At 36.6% G+C, this 22,854-nt stretch overlaps 1 protein-coding gene across 1 annotated transcript in view; it reads right to left on the bottom strand.

Moving 5' to 3' along the window:
• Positions 1 to 88: 88 nt before the first annotated feature.
• The window catches only part of asic4b (acid-sensing (proton-gated) ion channel family member 4b), an 85,881-nt gene continuing 63,115 nt past the window's right edge, over positions 89 to 22,854 (bottom strand). The window contains exons 2-10 of the mRNA XM_067459279.1: positions 11,812 to 11,956; positions 11,046 to 11,173; positions 10,671 to 10,824; positions 7,500 to 7,553; positions 6,137 to 6,290; positions 5,489 to 5,580; positions 784 to 863; positions 511 to 690; positions 89 to 418 (exon numbers count right to left, since the gene is read on the bottom strand). Of these exons, the coding sequence (XP_067315380.1) occupies positions 317 to 418; positions 511 to 690; positions 784 to 863; positions 5,489 to 5,580; positions 6,137 to 6,290; positions 7,500 to 7,553; positions 10,671 to 10,824; positions 11,046 to 11,173; positions 11,812 to 11,956 (1,089 nt within the window). The 3' untranslated portion in view covers positions 89 to 316. The remainder of the gene's footprint in view (positions 419 to 510; positions 691 to 783; positions 864 to 5,488; positions 5,581 to 6,136; positions 6,291 to 7,499; positions 7,554 to 10,670; positions 10,825 to 11,045; positions 11,174 to 11,811; positions 11,957 to 22,854) is intronic.

Genomic DNA, 22,854 nt, shown 5'->3' with positions numbered 1-22,854 from the left:
TTATGTGTGAATTCAACATTTTGACAATATTTCTTCTTTTAGGCCCATGGTAGATCCACCCAGATGGGAAAAACCCCCACAAATCAACAAAAGCACATGTTGTTTATTCATCTGATATTGCCTTGTAAAAGTGTGAGCGGTGTGACTGGTTTGAGACGATTTCACATGATGCTGTCCTGGATTAGGCTTTGGCTGTAGCTTTTATAAGTGGAGAAAATGAAATGTATATATTTCAGTGTACAGGCTCCCAATTCAGGATCCCAACTTCAAGTTCAGTGATATGAAAAAAATTCATGGAGAGTAGAAGAGGCATCCCTTAGCAAGCAAAGTCCTTCTGTACGACCGGTTGTGCATTGTGATGATTTGGTAATATCGAAGTTGGATGTGCACTGTGCGGTTGAGCTTCGTCATTAGCTGCCTGTTGACAAACAAATCACATGGCGCAGATCTTCATTTATTTGGTGCAAAGTGTAAAAGCCGTTTTAAAAAATCTCTGTTTTTGTGACCCACCTTGACGTTGACTTCTTCAAATCTGACTGTAGCTATAGTCCCGGCAGCCAGCTGAGCTTTCAGGTTCTGTTCTCGCAGGTTCTTCGTTCTCTGGATCTGCTCTTGGATTAAGTTCTGTTGGTTCTGTTGTTTCTGACTCTTCTTTGGTTTCAGGAGTTGCTTGATTTTGTGTTTTGCCACCTAAAGAGATGAAGATTAAAAGCAGTCTGAAAGACAAGAGATGTTTGTGTGTTTATGTCAGGGGACTGTCCTTCCTCAATGAAGTGAAGATACCTCATAGATATAGTCAAGTATTTCCAGGATAGTGAGGATACTGGCACCAATGAAAAGCCCCATCTGTCCACCGATGTCTCCTGAAAATGGAAACCATACAATCAATTTACAATCAATCACTCATTTCTCAACTTAGGTCACATTTCCAAAACTCTTCATACAGTTCTCCAACTTTCAGCTTGGCACAGCACATTTTACATCCAAAATGCACTTAACCTACCAAAACACTTAATTTATGTCTCAAATTAAGTCATGCTTCTATAACAGAAGTTATTACCCAACAAGTGCAGTTTGACACCTTGGTATACATTACAGTAGAAAAAGATACCTTAGTTGTCTCCTTTTATATAGATGATAATTAAATTGATAGACTAAAACATCTGTAGATGTTCAGCTATACAATCTTATTGTTTTGATGCATTCAATTTATAGATTTGGAATATATTTCAAGATGGTACTGTAGAAATGTAGTGAATTTTGTGACAATTGCTATACTCACTACAAATGCTGGGTTGCTTCAACCTATGTTTGGGTCAAATATGACAACCGTTGGTTTAAATTTTTAATTCCTTTTTTAAACCTGATGCGGTGTCACGTGTATCTCAAGCAGGAAGACCAGGACAGGTGAATATGTTGCTCCAACAAAGCTTACTGAAGGTTTCACAAAATAGGCAATATAGGAATAATCACTCTGTTCACAACTGAACATATCCATACGTACATGCTAACACAAAATGTGACCAGACAAAGAGGTAAAGAAGATGAACTTAAATAGGAAACCAAAACGAGTTAATTAATAGGACACAGAACAGAACTAGATTAAAAAGGGTAACCAAGGTGACAAACAAGTGGCGGGAAACTGACAAAGGTGACAACAGAAACAGACGGACATGTGACAGATGGTTTGATTTGTCCATATTTGACCCAAACATAGGTTTTAACAACCGTAGGTCACTTTTTCAAAAAGTCTCTTCACACAATGATCAAAACTTCAGTTCACGTGAGCTAAATTTCGTGAGCTAAATTTATCATATTCAATGACGATATCTTTGAATTATTTTTTTCACTTAGACACGAACATCATTCAAAACACCATGTAGGCCTCCCTACAGGCCAATTAGCATTTACATACTCTTTTCAAAACTGTTCAAATTAAGTTAAAAACCTAGCACAACACAAAAAAGAGTAAGACAACATTTCTACAGTACCATATTGAAATACGCAGGTGATTTTACAGTGAAAAAGACCCAAGGACCAGATATGGTGAATGAAGACCAGGAGTCACATTGTAAAAAAAATGTGTTGTTTTTTTGTTGGTTTAACTTAAAAAAAGAAGTAACCTGGTTGCCTTAAAATGTTGAGTTTATTGAAATTAAAAATTTGAGTTGATACAATGAAGGAAATGTGTTTAATAAATAAAAACTCAAAATATTATTGTATCTGAACCACATAAAAATGTGATAAATCATGAAAATAGCACTATTAGAAAAAAATGAACTTAAATGATTTTAGCAAATGGCTGCAATAAAACAGAGTTAAAAAATGTAAGGGAGTCTGAATATACTTTCCGTACCCACTGTATATTCAGAATCTAAAAAAAATATAATACTATTAAAACAATTAGATATAACTAACTGAACACAAAATTTTAGTGTTTCAATTTCATCACCATTTATATAGGGGAAAGCTTAGAAATAATGCTGCAACTGTAACGTAAATATGTAACGTGTTTTTGAGTGACAAAGTGAGTTTGTTGATTGAAACATTGATTGAAGTGATTTGGTAGTTTGTGCATTTTGAATGTGAAAATAACTGCTGTGCCAAATTGAAGGTTGGTCAGGAGAACTATATGAAGAGTTTTGAAAACTTGAACTTCAAATGTGAAACACTCCACATTTTTTGAAAAAAAGGGTCATTTTCCAAGTCCCTTAGAGTTAAACAGGTGAGTTTTACCCTTTTTGAATCCATTCAAGTGATCTCTGTATCTGGCGGTAGCACTTTTAGCATAGCTTAGCATACATCATTGAATCATATAGGTCCATTAGCATCACTCTCAAAAATGACCAAAGACTTAATTTTTTCAAAGATAATATTTTTCCTAATTAAAACTTGACTAATCTGTAGTTATATTGTGTACCAAAACCAACGAAAAATTAAAAGTTTAGATTTTTATACCGATATAGACTGACCTATTTTCTCATTCCTGCGTAAGAATTATGGAACTTTGCAGTCATACCATGGGTTCAGCGGCGCGATGATATTACGCAGTGCCTGAAAGTAGTCCTCAGATAGATAACTTCCAATACGACCGGCACTAAGTTTGTGTCGTTGCACTAAGTTTGTGTTGTTGCAGCCGGCAAATTATGTAGTGGATTTACTGTGGATTAACCATATGGTTCTGTGTGTCATAAAGAGCTGTGATAGTGAGTCGAAGGTATATACTACTACCATCATGTTTCCCAGAATACCAACGAAAATCAAGTAATGAAAGAATCAGTGGTTGACTGCTCTGAACCAAAACACTGGTAGATTCAAACAAGAAACTGCGTGTTTGCTCAAAGCATTTGGGACCAGATGACTATTTAGAAAACATGGACAGTGTTACCACGGTACGGCACATCTAAAGGATATGGCCAGACAGGATGAAGTGTATCATCCCTTTGGCTGTAAGTATAACAATATTTTTTTATTATTAGCTTGAACGACCAGATTGAACAACCACTGCTGTTGTCTTTAGTTAATGAAATCATGAATGAAATCATGTGAATGAAATCACTAAGCGTGGGGGTTTTGCGAGGCCATTTGGTTTATACAGTATATTAGGTTAGTAGTTTTTTTTTGCATTCTGGTGAGGTAGTGTATAGTTTTGATTAATAGAATGTTTAATTGCCGGTATTGTTTATCTACAGTTTATATGGTACAAAATACTACGTTAGTGATGTTACGTTCTGTTCCAAGGCTTCGGAGCATCTCATGCATTGAAAATTATTTGGCGGCTACCAAAAAAATTTTTGTCCCGTCAAAGCCTTATTTGATCAGTTTTTTGTGATTTATGAGTGAGATGACTGGGCGCATAACTAAATGATAGAGAGAAACAACGGAGAGCACGCACTCTCTCTGTCTTCATAAGAAGCAGTCTTTGCATATTTCATTCACATATTACGTTAGTCAAAATCAAAAGGTTGGCAGACCGAATCCATGTCAGACCATTTGTCCTTGAATTTTGACTCTTCTCTGACTCACCAGTTTGAATCTGCTCTCCTCATCCCTTCTGCCCCAATCTGTTCAGCCAGACTTTCTCTTTTATATTTCAAAAGCTCTTCTTCAGTGTTCAAATAGATACGGTTCGGAATCTGCACCAAGTAAATATCGTCTCTCACAAAGTCTCCATGGTTACAACGCACGCTCTCTGAGCAAGCAGATCTTCACGCTGGTTATGTTGACAGAAGTTTGCCTATTAGGCGCTGTGTAATATCATTGCGCCGCTGCACCCATGACGGCCGCAAAGTTCCTACACCGGAATGAGAAAGTAGTTCCTACACTGTAAAAAAAAAATGTTGTTTTTTGTTGGTTTAACTTAAAAAGTAAGTAACCTGGTTGTCTTAAAATTTTTAGTTTATTGAAATGAAAAATTTGAGTTGATACAATGAAGGAAATTAGTTTAATAAATAGAAACTCAAAATATTAACCACATAAAAAATGTGTTAAATCATGAAAATAGCACTATTTGGCATGTTTCACTGCCTCATCAGAAATAACACACATAATTACCCAATATGTTTACAAAATCTTTTAATAATATTTTAATAAAGGTTGTCGAATCTCAAAAAATGTTCATTGTATTAACTCAAAAATTTTATTTTAATGAACTCAAAATTTTAAGGCAACCAGGTAACTTTTTTTCTAAATCTTTTTTTACAGTGTAGCTATAACGGTCTAAAAAAATAGAAACTTCATTTTTCGTTGGTCTTAGTAGACAATGTAACTATAGAAGAGTCAAGTTTTAAATAGGAAAAATATTGAAAGTCTTTGGTCATTTTTGAGAGTGATGCTAATGGACCTATATGATTCAATGATGTATGCTAAGCTATGCTAAAAGTGCTACCGCCAGATACAGAGATCACTTGAATGGATTCAAAAAGGGTAAAACTCAACTGTTTAACTCTAAGGGACTTGGAAAATGAGCCTATTTTCAAAAAATGTGGAGTGTTCCTTTACACTGTTTCCCAGGGATTGAGAGAGAGAGAGAGAAAAAAGTGTAATAATTAAAGTGATCATTCAAACAAGCTGAAAATTCTAATCATTACTCATTCTCATGTTGTTCCAAACCAGTATGACTTTCTTTATTCATGTCTACAACACTGGACCCATGACTTCCATTATTTGAACAAAAAAATTAAACATTAGTGAAAAATATTTTTTTGTTTGTTTGTTCTTCAGAAGAAAGTCAAACAGTTTTGACAGTACATGGGTTTGACAGTTTCCATGGTATAGGGAGAAAAAAAAGGTATTTGGTTGCATTGTGAGTATTTGCAGCATGTTCGGATTTCTGTATTTGGAAGTCAGGGTCCATCAACTGTTTGGTTACAGAAATTCTTCAAAATATCTTTTGAACTATCTCTGTAATAATCAACAAAAAAGGCCAGACTTATAATAATATTTAATATATATATATGGTTGTAGTATGTGAGGATCACAAACCTACCTAACAGACCAGCGATGTCGTATGCTTTCTTCTGTTCTATTGTCTCATAGTTAAGGGCCTCAAAGAAAATATCCAAGATGAGAAAGTTGTCTCTGCACAATGAAAAGTTTAATACAAATGTTTAATTCTCTGCAGGGAAAAAGCATGGAAACTTTATTTCCATGCTGTTTTTAAGCCCATTATTATTTGTATTATGGAAATAAAGGGATTAGCAACCAAAATGGTTGAAAAAAATAATTAGTGGAAACCACAGAATGTAATTTTAGAGCAGTCTATTAAATAGTTTTTTTCTACTGAGCTAGTGAATGGAGGACCACAATTACATTTTTCATCCCATTATATAACTGACAGAAACAAGCCTGCAGTTTGGACAATGGGAATTCTGCTATAGTTATTAGAAAAAGGCTGATAGAATTTTTGAGAGAAGCATGTTTTGCAAATAAATAATAAATACTTTTTACAAAAATGCTGACCAGGTATCCTTACCGAAGCATATAGCTTTCTATGAGAAAAAAAAAAAATCCTGGGTATATCTTTCCTTTGGTCTGTCTGAGGGTTTAGACTATAATGTTGAAATATGTTCAGCTGCAAAATAAAACCTACCCCTGAGATTGTGTGTATGTGTGGCTATTTATGCATTAGACTTACCTAATATATTCCTCTGATTTCTGGTATTTGCGAGAAAGGTAGCGAGCAGAGCCCCTACTGGGTATTTTAACCATAGAGAGCTCTTTTCCATACCGAGTCAAATTACAGGGTGTCTCACAGGGACATGAGTCACCTGTGCTCTTCTGGAGTAAAGCTGAAGAAATGTACAGGAAATATTGATGAATTACACTTGGTGCAGACAAGTACTGCAGTGAATAGTTCTGTAGTTATCATCAAAAATCGAGCTCTCTGTTATGTTCAATAGTTTTAAATGCATTAGGGTGTTTTTAAACTCTCAATTAAGTCAAATCAATGGAGTCGTCAACGATTACTGTTTAATACTTTTGAGCACGATTGCATGCACACCAATATGCTGAACCAAAAGTAAAAGGAAATTAACCAGTTTGCATGTAGACCAATCACCTGGCAACACAAGACAACTGCATTTACAAGACTTAAAAAAACGCTGGTGACGTCAAAACGTAAGTATCCCACTGTAAAAAAAAGTCAGTAAAAATTGGGCACAATGTACTGTATAAATATGAAGGAATTTTCCATATAGTTTTTTTTTTTTTTTTTTTTTTTTTTTTTTACAGATGTTTTACCTGTATTTTGACTACACATTGCATTAAGTTGTGTTTTATAGGTTAATGGAAATTTCTGTAAAATTACTGGATAATGTACTGGTAGAAAATTACCAGTAATTTTTTTACAGTGTATTTCACTCAGAGTATGAGCTATTTATTATGTGAGTTGTGATATTAAGTAAAACATTGAAAAACCCCATAGTATTCCAAAATGTCAGTGGGAAACTTTAAATCTGCTGTAAATCACTTAAATCTTCAGTAAGGATGCTTTCCTGATACACATGCATACTTAAATAAGTTTAAAGAATGCTAGTTAGGGGTTTTAATGCCAGGTGAAATTGGGGGTAATGTGCAAAAATCTAGCTGTGTCAGTCAGTTTATTCTTAAGCTGTTTTTGACCTTGTGGTCATGTAAACTGTTTTTCTTTGTCGCCGTTGTCGGATTATTTAGCATAATCGTTGAAAGAAAGTGCATGTAAATGCACTCATTATTCACTCAGCCTCATTTTGCTTTAAATTTGTAATGCAATAAGATATTTAGATTTTTTTTTTAATCCATACCATTAAAGTCTATGGAGTCAGGTGTTGTTTTAGACAACAATGGCTTTAATAGTTCAGAAAAAAATGTTTAAATATCTTCTGCAAACGAGCATGAGGGTGAGTAAAGCATTATAGAATTTTTACTTCTGGACGAACTATTTCTTTAAACTAAAAAACAAGCATGTTATTTGAGTTGATCAATCAGCATCAGTATTTTTATATGTCTGATGACCTTACCTAATGCCTTGTCAACACATTTGATTTTACTCGGCGTGCAGATATCAGCATCACCTGTAGAGAGATATTTGATGTATGTATGAAAGCTTGTTTCCACCACAGAATAAAAAAAAAGGTAATTGCTAATTTGTATTTCTCAATTGTGCCATTTAAAACTTCTCGCAATCCTTATAATGATTTACTAAAAGTAAATAAAAACGTTTATTGCTAAAATTAGAATGACGAGAAAAAAATTTCATATTGTGAAATATAACATATTTTGCAAATACTATATTTGCAGCACGTTTCTGTATTTGGTTGGATTGAGTATTTGCTTTGCATTTCTATATTTAGTTGCTTTGTGAGTATTTGCAGCATGTTTCTGTATTTGGTTACATTTGCGTATCTGCAGTGCGTTTCTATATTTGTTTGCGTTGTGAGTATTTGAAGTATTTTTGCATTTCTGTATTTGGTTGCGTTGTGAGTATTTGAAGAATTTTTGCATTTCTGTATTTGGTTGCGTTGTAAGTATTTGCTACGCATTTCTGTATTTGGTTGAGTTGTGAGTATTTGCGGAGCATTTTTGTATTTGGTTGAGTTGTGAGTATTTGCGGAGCCTTTTTGTATTTGGTTGAGTTGTGAGTATTTGCGGTGTATTTCTGTATTTGGTTGAGTTGTGAGTATTTGCTGCGCATTTCTGTATTTGGTTGAGTTGTGAGTATTTGCGGAGCATTTTTGTATTTGGTTGAGTTGTGAGTATTTGCGGTGTATTTCTGTATTTGGTTGAGTTGTGAGTATTTGCAGCCTGTTCTGTATTTGGTTGCATTGTGAGTATTTGCAGTGTGTTTCTGTATTTGGTTGAGTTGTGAGTATTTGCGGTGCGTTTCTGTATTTGGTTGTGTTGTGAGTATTTGCGTCAGGGTTTCTGTATTTGGTTGAGTTGTGAGTATTTGCAGTGCATTTCTGTTGAGTTGTGAGTATTTGCGGCACATTTCTGTATTTGGTTGAGTTGTGAGTATTTGCAGTGCATTTCTGTATTTGGTTGAGTTGTGAGTATTTGCGGTGCGTTTCTGTATTTGGTTGAGTTGTGAGTATTTGCGGCGCGCTTCTGTATTTGGTTGAATTGTGAGTATTTGCGGCAGGATTTCTGTATGTGGTTGAGTTGTGAGTATTTGCGGCAGGGTTTCTGTATTTGGTTCCATTGTGAGTATTTGAGGTGAATTTCTGTATTTGGTTGAGTTATGCGTATTTGCAAAACGTTTCTTTATTTTGTTGCTTTGTTCGTATTGTTGGCATGTTTCTGTATTTGGTTGCGATGTGAGTATTTGTGGCGCGTTTCTGTATTTGGTTGAGTTGTGAGTATATGCAGTATGTTTCTGTATTTGGTTGAGTTGTGAGTATATGCAGTGTGATTCTGTATTTGGTTGAGTTGTGAATATTTGCGGCAGGGTTTCTGTATTTAGTTGAGTTGTGAGTATTTGCAGTGCATTTCTGTATTTGGTTGAGTTGTGAGTATTTGCTGCGCATTTCTGTATTTGGTTGAGTTGTGAGTATTTGCGGTAGGGTTTCTGTATTTGGTTGAAATGTGCGTATTTGCAGTGCATTTCTGTATTTGGTTGAGTTGTGAGTATTTGCGGCGCATTTCTGTATTTGGTTGAGTTGTGAGTATTTGCAGTACGTTTCTGTATTTGGTTGAGTTGTGAGTATTTGCGGCGTGTTTCTGTTTTTGGTTGAGTTGTGAGTATTTGCGGCATGGTTTCTGTATTTGGTTGAGTTGTGAGTATTTGCAGTGTGTTTCTGTATTTGGTTGCGTTGTGAGTATTTGCGGTGCATTTCTGTATTTGGTTGAGTTATGCTTATTTGCAAAACGTTTCTTTATTTTGTTGCGTTGTTCGTATTGTCGGCATGTTTCTGTATTTGGTTGCGATGTGAGTATTTGTGGCGCGTTTCTGTATTTGGTTGAGTTGTGAGTATTTGCGGCGCGTTTCTGTATTTGGTTGAGTTGTGAGTATATACAGTGTGTTTCTGTATTTGGTTGAGTTGTGAGTATTTGCGGTGCATTTCTGTATTTGGTTGAGTTGTGAGTATTTGCGGTGCGTTTCTGTATTTGGTTGAGTTGTGAGTATATGCAGTGTGTTTCTATATTTGGTTGAGTTGTGAGTATTTGCTGCGCGTTTCTGTATTTGGTTGAGTTGTGAGTATTTGCGGCGCGTTTCTGTATTTGGTTGAGCTGTAAGTATATGCAGTGTGTTTCTGTATTTGGTTGAGTTGTGAGTATTGGCGGCGCGTTTCTGCATTTGGTTGAGTTGTGAGTATATGCAGTGCGTTTCTGTATTTGGTTGAGTTGTGAGTATTTGCAGTGTTTTTGCAGCATGTTTCTGTATTTGCATTGTGAGTATTTGCAGAGCATTTCTCTATTTGGTTGAGTTGTGAGTATTCATGGCTCGTTTCTGTATTTGGTTGCATTGTGAGTATTTTAAGCCCGTTTCTATATTTGGTGACATAAGATGTGTCCCAAATGACGCACTATACACTATGCACTTATACAACATGTACTTATACACTATGTACTCAACCATGTAGTGTATGAACTTCATATGGTTATTTTGTCATTCAGCATCGGAATCTGCTAGCCCCTCCCACTCCACTATGTAATTAAAGCTGCTACAGTTGAGTGCACGAAGTGTCCAACATTCCACACATAATTCAATTCCCAGTTAATTTAGTGCATCATCAGGGTATTTAAAGTGACTTTTTCTTTTTGGAATTTGCAGTGTAAACACACTACTTACACTATTTATACGTCATAGAATAGTCCATAAGTATGCAAATCGAGAATACTTGCAATTCTGAGAAAAAATAATAATAATTGTGAGATAAAAATTACTTTTTTTAAAACTTTTTTTTCCATGAAAGAAACAAGCTTCCATAACCAACATATCAGCAAGAGGGCTTGTTTATTATTTAAAGACGTCTGCTTTATAAAGGGTTAGAATGCTCATTTCCAAGAATGCCACTGTCTCGATAGTGAAACCAGGAATGTTGGGATGCAGCTGCCAACCTGTCAGCAGCATTAAGAACAATTTTACAGATGAACTACGTGGTGGCGTGATAAATACCAACACGGCACATTTGTTCTTACTGATGCCGACAGATTTTATTACAACTCTCCCACTCACATACAACACGCACCTGGCATATGCACCATCCTGCAGTTGCACTCTCTCTGCACCTGTGTGCTCTCACAGTGCAGTCTGCAAGCACTGACGCTGTAGGTGTCGTATCCTGGGATCACAGGCTCAGATGAAGCCCGACAGTTTCCCCATGGCTGTGGCAGGTACGTTAGCTAGAAAAACAGCAGACACTTCAAGAAAAAGTCTGTCTCTGCTTCTTTGTCTGCATGAGTGCACCCTATAGCTGTGAAACATTTAGCACATGCAGTCTCAATTAGAGAATATCTCAGTCAGCCTTGAGATCTTTTAGACTTTTTGTAAATTAGCTCCTAATTTAAAATGTCTGAAATTCAAGAGTTTAGAGGAGCGTGGTTTTTACTCCAGTTAAACCTACCCTCTGTTCCTGACAGGAAACAAATGTTTGGAACCCTGGAGAGACCCCGAAGCCCAGCTGGTGGATGTAAGGGGGTTCGTTCTGACTATGAATCTGAACACGAATACCTGCCTCCAACGTCGTCTCATCTGAAGATTGACAGATTGTATGGGTAAAAAATTATATCCGACAGACACTTATTGCATGACTACTCACCAAATAATAGTAATTATTTTACCTCTAATTTTACCTCTATACACTACCATTCAAAAGCTTGAGGCCAGTGATTTGTTTAAAGAAATTATTCAACAAGGATGCATTACATTGATCAAAGATGACAGTTAAGGCATTTATAATGTTACCAAAATTGCTTATGAACTTTCTGTTTATTAAAGAATAATAAATGACCACATAAACTGTGGGTAATAAAAAAAAAATGTATTGAGTGTCAAATCGTCATATTATAATGATTCCTGAAGGATCATGTGACACTGAAGATTAGAGTTACAGCTGCTGAAAATTTATCATTATCATCACAGAAATACATTTAAATTTAAATGAGTTAAAATTGTAATAATATATTTCACAATGTTACTGAGACACTTCTTTAAATAAAATAAAAATCTTACCAACCCCAAACTGTATGAAGGGTGACACATCTTACAAAATGATCGACTTTGCAACAATATTACACTAACATAAATACTGTTTTAATAGTAATTCAAGGTCATTTACGCTACAAATATAAATTGGATGCAAAATGGCAGCAGTTGCGTTTATCACTCACTGGTTTCTCTCCAGATGGGCAGATACTCGTCCTGCTGAATATCCAGCATCAGCTCCAGGCCGTTTCCAGTGCCGCCTTGCCTCACCCTCTTGGGAGACGTCTTGTTTCCATTAAATGTGTAACATTTCCCATACCGTGTATAAACCTGTAGACCACAAAACACAAACATGTATTACACATGCACTTTTGAAAACATTCCAACACCTGCATTCCTCAGTCTATCTATCCCTTTTTTACACACACCAAGATCCTCATCTGAAGGTGCTACTAAATGGCACTTTTTCCTAACCATCTCAACACCTCATGATGTGTCCATTATCACAGCAGCTGCATCAACTGTTGCATTTTTCTCTTGTTTTGACATTCTGTCCTCCTTCCACCAAGCCTGTTCCACACCTCAATCACAATGGCTAACAGAGGCTATATATCTATATTAATCCGGATATATTTGTAAACAGGGTTGCCACAGTTACTTTGAAAAAGTAATCTGATTACTGATTACTCCTTTAAAAAGCAACTTAGTTACTTTACCGAGTACTCGATTTTAAAAGTAACTAAGTAAGATTACAAGTTACTTTATTAGTCACATTCAGCAGTTGCCGACAACAAACCCTTGCCGCCTCAACATAATATGACAACCGGTATTTGCCAGCACTCACCTTATTGGAAGTGCATTTTTAACAGTAACCCTAACAATGTATCTCCTGACATTTTAAGTTGAAATTAAAAAATATTCTCCTAGAGACACAAGAAGAAAGCAACAATATCTATATTTTATTTTTTATTAAGGAAAATGACTAAAATAGTAACTCACAGTGACTTAGATAAATTACTGTAATCTGATTACTGGTTCGGAAATAGCAACGTGTTAGATTACTCGTTACTGGAAAAAAGTAGCATCACTTACTGGCTTCACTGTTTGTAAACAGCATTTTCATTTCAAAACGCTCTCCAGCCACACTAGCGTTTTCAAGTGTTTTCCAAAAATGTATCCAAACTGAAATGTGTAAAAAGTAATTAAAGCTCAATGAGATGAGACCAGTTGTTTTGGCACAAACATTGTATTAGCAAAATATCTTAAGACTTACCAAGGAGTCAAGTTTGAGTTCAATTGCAATTATATGTACCCAGCAAGCAATAGCCATCATGTCACTGTCTCGGTTAGCTATAGACACGATATAGTCTGAATGAGTAACCCACTTCTAGCCAAAATAACCTTGAATTTGGTTGCATCGTTGTTGCCAAAATAACTTGCAAGATGTATGATATTCCATCATGTAAGCAAAGTCAACACTGATTACAAGGTGTTTGGTTTAATTTCTTTGACATGTTCATGTTCTAGATGACTATAGTCTATTCTTGGGCTATGGTTAGACGTCCATACATTTTAACTGACAGACAAAATTTTGCCTTGTTTAGCCTAGATGTCAGAGCTGTGTTTGGACGGCTATTTTTGCGATTTTGTCGTATGAGTGAAGATTTTACAAAGTAAAATCTTCAAGACACTCCATTTTCGCTATCTCATTGTCAATGCACTGTAAAAATAAATAAAAATGGGGGAACATTTTGCACATTGATCATTACATATTGGCCCAATAAATTACTTCCAAATAATTATTCCCATGCAAAAAGATGCATTGTACTAATCACAGTTTAAGGTCATCACTCAAAATTAAAATTGTATATTCATCCTTGTGCTCAGTCATTCTGAAGTCGAAGTGAAAAATCCATGTTGAATGAACAAGTCCTATGTCCGTGAAACTGTATACGCATGCGCAAAATGCACCTGAAGAAAACCGTCCGTGTGAACCATAGGTGTGAACTGTGAATGGAGATTTCCAATGTTACAGATTGCCGTCGGCCTCTTTCAGGGCTTATTATTGCCTTTTAATATCAAACACGTCAAGCTCGTACTTTTCTTATTCGTCCATTAAAGGGGTACTTCAGCGCTGGGAAGATGAATCTGTATTTAAACTGGGTCATCAATGCAGTAGAAATGTGAAATTATTTTTGAATTTGGTGTCTTCTAGACTGAGAAAAGACAGAAAATGTATTTTTGTCCCATGGGGATGAAAGACTACAATTCCCAGAATGCTTCGCTGCCCTGTGAGGCCATTCCCAACGCCAACAACTTCATTACTGTGACTGAGTTAGAGACACTACAATTAAAAACTGAACGTGTCTGTTCAATATAATGAGTGAGTCACCGAGCGAGTATCACAGCACTGCGCACTAACTGCAGGAGTGATGAGAGCTGAGGTAATCGCGACTACATTCGCGGCATACATTCACAACGCGAGTTCAGTCTGGCACGTTTCAGTTCATGCCTTTGCAAGCTTAACTTTCATAGAAATGAATTTGAGAAGTTAAAAGACTTACATTGCTCACCATAGCTCCGTTTAAATGATCCTGTCTGCAAGCTGAGCTCTCCCTGCAAGCTGAGTGTAATCTCCCATCCCCCAATGCCGGATTCAAAACATGCGGAAATGGCTCCCTCTGCTGGCTGTAGTCTTTAGCCTCTGGGCAAACATTCCTCCTATGATGCAAAAATCGTCATTTTGCATCATAGGAGGAATTTTTCCAGAAATAAAATGCATAAATCTCTCGTCTCAGGGAGATATGAGAGGGGAAAGCACAATAATTTGAATATTCTCCAGGGTTTCTACTGATACAAAGCCATATGCTAATCGCTGAAGTAACCCTTTAATTTGTCTCATCCTTATTATATAATAAAGCAACTTCTGTTCTGTCACTTGCCAGATGTGATGCAGGCGGAACTTTGTCATTTTTATTTTTATTCCAAGGTTTTTAACCTACGTTTTCTTAACCACTTCTTGAATGTATTCAGAGGATTTTCCTTATGGAAAACATGTATTTTCACAAAATATCATGTGTTGGAATTGACATGTTAATAAAGTAATGTGATAAAATTGTTTTTTAGTCATTTTTGTATTTTGGGACAGTGAGAAATAAACAATTGTTACTACAATTGAAAATATTTAATTGGACCAACCTCACAGTTTCACTGTATAACATTTCTCCAATTTAAAATGTTCTAGTGACTGATCACATCTGAACTTTTTAGCTGGCCAAATTGAATATCGGTGAATTAAATTGTATCAATTCACAGAAATTCAATTTGGCCAATTGAAAAATTTAGATGTGATCGGTCACTAGAAAAGTTTTAATTGGAGAGGCCTAATGTTTACAGTGTGGAAGGCCAAAATTATAGAAAAAGGATGCGATTTCAAATTAAGGCGGATTGGTGTAGACATAACCTGCAGTTCGTCAGACAGCACATAAGGAAATTCCAGATTACGTGGCCTCAGTTCTAAACTTGCAGAAGAGCTATGAAGCAAAGCTTGATGTTGCTGCCCCAAGGAAATCATTTGTTAAAAAAAAAAATTTTGAAAATTTTTTGAAACATCTCTGCACCTTTTTCTCCCTACTCAACCCCCCACCTACACCTTTCTCTCTCTCTCTCTCTCTCTCTCTCTCTCTCTCTCTCTCTCTCTCTCTCTCTCTCTCTCTCTCTCTCTCTCTCTCTCTCTCTCTCTCTCTCTCGATGACAAAAATAATATTGTGAACTTCCAAGTGGCTCATAGAACTGAATCAAGTTTATACTACTCTATATATACCACATTTTTGTAAAATACAGTACACAACCTAACGCAAAGGCAGTCAAAGGTTAAGCTCCCTGGTTCATCCAATCCATGCAGACCTGCAACTCAACAAATTTTTCTTTGTATTTGTATAGGAAGCACTTCTTTTCCGGCAGATAGCTTTACATGGCATATAACAATGGTCTCTTCTGCTAAATGCCCTGAATGTAAATGTAAGAGAACACTTTTCCTATACTTCAAAAGACCACTTTAGTCTCTTGAAATAGCATTCATGTTGTACAAAATTGTCACTCAAACACAGATTTTCAGATAAACACAAACATGTAAGACATCTATTATGTTATGTCTACCCAGTATAGAAGCAATTTGCTAATGTCATGCTGGTTATTGGTTATTTATTAGGGGTTCAAGCACGAAGTGCTGAAACCCTATTGTAATTGTACTGATTTTTATTAGGGGTTCAAGCACGAAGTGCTGAAACCCTATTGTAATTGTACTGATTTTTAGGGGTTCAAGCACGAAGTGCTGAAACCCTATTGTAATTGTACTGATTTTTATTATTATTATTATTATTATTATTATTCTCCGCTAAAACGCATCGTGCAGACCAAACCGTAAGAGCTGGAAATTTGAAACTTTGTCAGATGGTAGTACCCATGTTGGGGAGACCCTGAGAAGCTATGACCCCAATTGGCCCATAGGTGGCGCTATAGCAATCAATTGCGAGAAAAGGCTCATAACTCCTAAACCATTTGGTCCACACTCAAGTGTCATATATCATTGGAAAGCTGAGTCCTTGGCGAAAAAAATGTATATCTCAGATTTTATTTCCAGTATGCAAATTTTTCCGCCATTTTGAATTTTATTGAAAACCTACTTTTGCAAACTAGTCCCTGGTTTTTTGACCGATCGGAACCAAACCAGTGTCAAAATGTTCTCTGGTCTCTGTTTATCAATAGTTATCAAAAAAAAGTTAAAATTTCGATTCATTTATGCTAATTGGCTTCAAAATGGACGTTCAGGGCGGAGCCTATTTTACTAAAAAGGCTATAACTCAAGAAGGAAATGAGATATCGTCACCAAACTTGGTACACATGTATATCGGCTCAATTTGAGGTCACGATAAAAAAATCGCGATGATTGGCCACTTGGTGGCGCTATAATGCGAAAAAAACATGAAAAGGGCTGTAACCACGCGACCGCTAGTCCGATTGACCTGAAAATTGGTATGCAGTGTCTTGGTCCAAGGCCCCATGTACGTCTATGAGGACATTGACGTATCTCAAAAAACATGGCCGCCATCGGCCAATGAAATTTGAGCACCTATTAGATGGGGTTAACAGAGGCCGATCGGAACGAAACTTGATGGGCATGTTTGACTCATGGTCCTAGAGGTCTGTAAGAATTTTGAAAGAAATCGGCCACTAGTTGGCGCTAACGAGTTTTATGGCTCTGAAATCATGTGTTTTTTCACGCATCCACAAAATATGCATATCATATGATAGATCTCGTCATGCTGAACAAATTTGCCTCTAGAACCATTGCTGTCAATCAAATCATTAAATAAATATTCACAATTGTGTTAAAAACCTACTTTTGCAAACTAGTCCCTGTTTTTTTGACCGATCGGAACCAAACCAGTGTCAAAATGTTCTCTGGTCTCTGTTTATCAATAGTTATCGAAAAAAAGTTGAAATTTCAATTCATTTTTGCTAATTGCCTTCAAAATGGACGTTCAGGGCGGAGCCTATTTTACTAAAAAGGCTATAACTCAAGAAGGAAATGAGATATCGTCACCAAACTTGGTACACATGTATATCGGCTCAATTTGAGGTCACGATAAAAATATTGTGACGATTGGCCACTTGGTGGCGCTATAATGTGAAAAAAAACATGAAAAGGGCTATAACCACGCAATCGCTAGTCCAATTAACCTGAAAATTGGTATGCAGACATTGGCGTATCTCAAAAAACATGGCCGCCATCGGCCAATGAAATTTGAGCACCTATTAGACAAGGTTAACAGAGGCCGATCGGAACGAAACTTGGTGGGCATGTTTGACTCATGGTCCTAGAGGTCTGTAAGATTTTTGAAAGAAATCGGCCACTAGTTGGCGCTAACTCAAAAGGGAAGCTCAAAAATTCACGAAAATTGTTGGGTATATGTAGCATGACATGCTGATGAAGCATGAAAAGTTTTAAAGAGATCGGACTATAGGTGGCGCTATAACTGTTAAAAAGCTATAAAAACCATGCATTTTTTATGGTAAATTGCCTATATTGGCTGTAAATGGACTTTTCCATCTATTATTTCAGTGTTTAAAATCTTGCTAAATAAAACTTAATGTCTTTAATGCCTATGTGCTTAAAAGGCCTTAAACGCTTGAACCCCGCTAAATGCTGCTTGCAGCTTTAATTATTATTATTATTATTATTCTCCGATAAAACGCGTTGTGCAGCCCAAACCGTAAGGGCTAGAGACTTGAAAATTTACCCGAAGGTAGTCCAAAAATCGAGGAGAGGTTATCAAAATATGAGCCCAATCGGCCAATAGGTGGCGCTATAGCGCAAAAAACCAAATTTTTTTACATTTGTGAGCTTTTCTCATAAACCGGTGGTCGTAGACTCAAATGATTTATACTTTTGAAATCCTTGGGCCAAGACGAAAAAACTGTAAGCGGGAATTTTTTTGTTTAGTCTTAAAATGTCCGCCATTTTGGAGTATGTCTGAAACCTATTTTTGAGAACTAGTCCCTGGTTTTTTGACCGATTGGAACCAAACCAGTGTCAAAATGTTCTCTGGTGGCTAATTATCAATAGTTATCAAAAAAAAGTTGAAATTTCGATTCATTTTTGCTAATTGGCTTCAAAAAGGACGTTCAGGGCGGAGCCTATTTTGCTAAAAAGGCTATAACTCAAGAAGGAAATGAGATATCGTCACCAAACTTGGTCCACATATGTATCGGCTCAATTTGAGGTCACGATAAAAAAATTGCGACGATTGGCCACTTGGTGGCGCTATAATGTGACAAAAACATGAAAAAGGCTATAACCACGCGACCGCTAGTCCGATTGACTTGAAAATTGGTATGCAGTGTCTTGGTCCAAGGCCCCATGTATGTCTATGAGGACATTGGTGTATCTCAAAAAACATGGCCGCCATCAGCCAATGAATTTTGAGCACCTATTAGATGGGGTTAACAGAGGTCGATCGGAACGAAACTCATTGGACATGTTTGACTCATGGTCCTAGAGGTTTGTAAGAATTTTGAAAGAAATCGGCCACTAGTTGGCGCTAACCCAAAAGGGAAGCTCAAAAATTCACGAAAATTGTTGGGTATATGTGGCATGACATGCTGATGAAGCATGCAAAGTTTTAAAGAGATCGGACTATAGGTGGCGCTATAACTGTTAAAAAGCTTTAAAAACCATGCATTTCCTATGGTAAATTGCCTCTATTGGCTGTGAATGGACTTTTCCATCTATTATTTCAGTGTTTAAAATCTTGCTAAATAAAACTTAATGTCTTTAATGCCTATGTGCTTTAAAGGCCTTAAAGGCTTGAACCCCGCTAAATGCTGCTTGCAGCTTTATTAGGGGTTCAAGCACGAAGTGCTGAAACCCTATTGTAATTGTACTGATTTTTAGGGGTTCAAGCACGAAGTGCTGAACACCTATTGTATTTGTGCTGATTTTTATTAGGGGTTCAAGCACGAAGTGCTGAACACCTATTGTATTTGTGCTGATTTTTATTAGGGGTTCAAGCACGAAGTGCTGAAACCCTATTGTAATTGTACTGATTTTTATTATTATTATTCTGCCGTAAAACTCATCGTGCAGACCAAACCGTAAGAGCTAGAGACTTCAAACTTTGTCAATAGGTAGTCCAAAAATCGAGGAGAGGTTATCAAATTATGAGCCAGATTGGCCAATAGGTGGCGCTACAGCAACCAAAACCGCAAAAGGGCTCATAACTCCTAAACCGTTTGGTCCACACTCAAGTGTCTTATATCATTGGAAAACTGAGACCTTGTCGAACAAAACGTATATCTCCGATTTCATTTCCGGTATGCAAATTTTTCCGCCATTTTGAATTTTGTCAAAAACCTACTTTTGCGAACTAGTCCCTGGTTTTTTTACATATCGGAACCAAACTAGTGCCAAAATGTTCTGTCTAGTCTGAATATCAATAATTATCAAAAAAAAGTTGAAATTTTGTCTCATGGACGAAAAGGGGCGTGGAAATGTACATTTAAGGCGGAGCCTTTTTTACTAAAGAGGCTATAACTCAAGAAGGAAATGAGATATCTTCACCAAACTTGGAACACATATGTATGGGCTCATTCTGAGGTCAGCATATAAAAAATGTGAAGATTGACCACTTGGTGGCGCTATAATGTGGAAAAAACCTGAAAATAGCTATAACCACGCAACCTCTAGTCCGATTGACCTGAAAATTGGTAAGCAGTGTCTTGGCCCAAGGTACCATGTATGTGTATGAGGACATTGGTGTATCTCAAAAAACATGGCCGCCATAGACCAATGAATTTTGAGCACCTATTAGACAAGGTTAATGGAGGCTGATCGGAACGAAACTCAGTGGGCATGTTTGACTCATGGTCTTAGAGGTTTGTAAGAATTTTGAAAGAAATCGGCCACTAGTTGGCGCTAACAAGTTTTATGGCTCTGAAATCACGTGGTGTTGCACATATCCATGAAATATGAATATCATATCATAGATCTCCTCATGATGAACAACTTTGCCTCTGGAAACATTGCTGTCAATCAAATCATTAATTAAATTTTCGTAATTATGTTAAAAACCTACTTTTGCGAACTAGTCCCTGGTTTTTTACCCAATTGGAACCAAACCAATCTAGGACAATTCTATAGACTCTTTAGGTCAATAATTATTGAAAAAAAGTTTAACTTTTGCATTTAGATGGCTATAACAGGGCCATTTAGAAAAGAGGCGTGGCAAAATACACTCAAAAGCCTATAAATCCTAAGGGGAAACTCAAAACTTCACGAAAATTATTTGGTATATGTGGCATAACATGTTGAAGACACATGCAAAGTTTTATGGAGATCGGAGTATAGGGGGCGCTATAAGTGTTAAAAAGCTTGGAAAACCATGTATTCCCTATGGTGAATTGCCTGTATTGGCTGTAAATGGTATTTTCCATCTCTGTAATCAGGTGGGGTTAAAACAGCCACATAATATGCATATATTATGATAGATCTTCTCATACTGAACAACTTTGCCTCTATAACCAATACTGTCAATCAAATCTTTATTTAAATATTCACAATTATGTAAAAAACCTCGTTTTGCAAACTAGTCCTTGGTTTTTTTGCCTGATCGGAACCAAACCACAGCAGTATGATTCTCTGGACTCTCCTGATCAATAGTTATCAAAAACATGTTGAACTTTACACTTTGGGTAGCTATAACAGGGTCATTTGGAGAATAGGTGTGGTAAAACATGCTCAAAAGCCTATTAATACTGAACGAAAACTCAAAACTTCACAAAAATAGGTGTGTGTGTGTGTGTGTGTGTGTGTGTGTGTGTGTGTGTGTGTGTGTGTGTGTGTGTGTCTCTGTCTGTCTGTTTGTCATGCTAGCAAACAGCACTTCCAACATGCTACACATGCTAGCAGTGATTAGCTAAGTGTTAATCAGGCAAAGAACATAGTAAGAACTCTATAAACATTATAGTGACCATCTGTGACAGCTAACAACTGCCTAGCAACACCATAACAACCATCAAGAACAACCTAGCAACCACCTAGCAACATGTTTATCATGTTAGCAAAGTAAAATAGTAATTTTGTCATACTATTGATTAATATTGTTCTATAATTCATATTTAGACTTTATAAAGTATATTTATAATATTTAAAATCACATTTTGTCAGTTTTTCACTTCATTTCACCTGATATCTCTCAAATTCATTCAGTGCTTAAAAACCTTTCATGCAAAAGGCGTTAAATGCTTAAAGACCTTAAATGGCTTGAACCCCGCTAAATGCTGCTCGCAGCTTTAATTATTATTATTATTATTATTATTATTATTCTGCCGTAAAACTCATCGTGCAGACCAAACCGTAAATGCTAGAGACTTCAAACTTTGTCAATAGGTAGTCCAAAAATCGAGGAGAGGTTATCAAATTATGAGCCAGATTGGCCAATAGGTGGCGCTACAGCAACCAAAAACGCGAAATGGCTCATAACTCCTAAACCGTTCATCCTAAGGGTCAAGTGTCTTATATCATTGGAAAGCTGAGAGCTTGGCGAACAAAACGTATATCTCCGATTTCATTTCCGGTATGCAAATTTTTCCGCCATTTTGAATTTTGTCAAAAACCTACTTTTGCGAACTAGTCCCTGGTTTTTTGACATATCAGAACCAAACCAGTGCCAAAATGTTCTCTCTAGACTGAGTATCAATAATTATCAAAAAAAAGTTGAAATTTTGACTCATGAACGAAAAGGGGCGTGGAAATGTACATTTAAGGCGGAGCCTATTTTACTAAAGAGGCTATAACTCCAGCAAGAAATGAGATATCTTCACCAAACTTGGTACACATGTTTATGGGCTCAGTTTTTGGTCACGATAAAAAAATCGCGACGATTGGCCACTTGGTGGCGCTATAACATGGAAAAAACACAAAAAGGGCTATAACCACGCGACCGCTAGTCTGATTGACTTGAAAATTGGTAAGCAGTGTCTTGGCCCAAGGTACCATGTCTGTCTATGAGAACATTGGCGTATCTAAAAAAACATGGCCCCCATCGGCCAATGAAATTTGAGCACCTATTAGACAGGGTTAACGGAGGTCGACCAGAACGAAACTCAGTAGGCATGTTTGACTCATGGTCCTAGAGGTCTGTAAGAATTTTGAAAGAAATCGGCCACTAGTTGGCGCTAACGAGTTTTATGGCTCTGCAATCACGTGGTGTTGCACACATCGGCAAAATATGCATATCATATGATATATCTCCTCATGTTGAACAACTTTGCCTCTAAAACCATTTCGGTCAATCAAATTGTTAAATAAATATTTGCAATAATGTTAAAAACCTACTTTTGCGAACTAGTCCCTGGTTTTTTGCGCAATCAGAACCAAACCAGTCTAGGACAATTCTCTGGACTCTCTAGATCAATAATTATCAAAAAAAAAGTTGATTTCTTGCATTTGGATGGCTATAACAGAGCCATTTAGAACAGAGGCGTGGCAAAATACACTCAAAAGCCTATAAATCCTAAGAGGAAACTCAAAACTTCACGAAAATTGTTGGGTATATGTGGCATAACATGTTGAAGACACATGCAATGTTTTATGGAGATCGGAGTATAGGGGGCGCTATAAGTGTTAAAAAGCTTTGAAAACCATGTATTCTCTATGGTGAATTGCC

This window comes from Pseudorasbora parva, chromosome 12, assembly GCF_024679245.1.
Source record: "Pseudorasbora parva isolate DD20220531a chromosome 12, ASM2467924v1, whole genome shotgun sequence".
In the NCBI taxonomy this organism is placed as follows: domain Eukaryota; kingdom Metazoa; phylum Chordata; class Actinopteri; order Cypriniformes; family Gobionidae; genus Pseudorasbora; species Pseudorasbora parva.
This window is presented reverse-complemented; position numbering and strand designations above follow the sequence as displayed.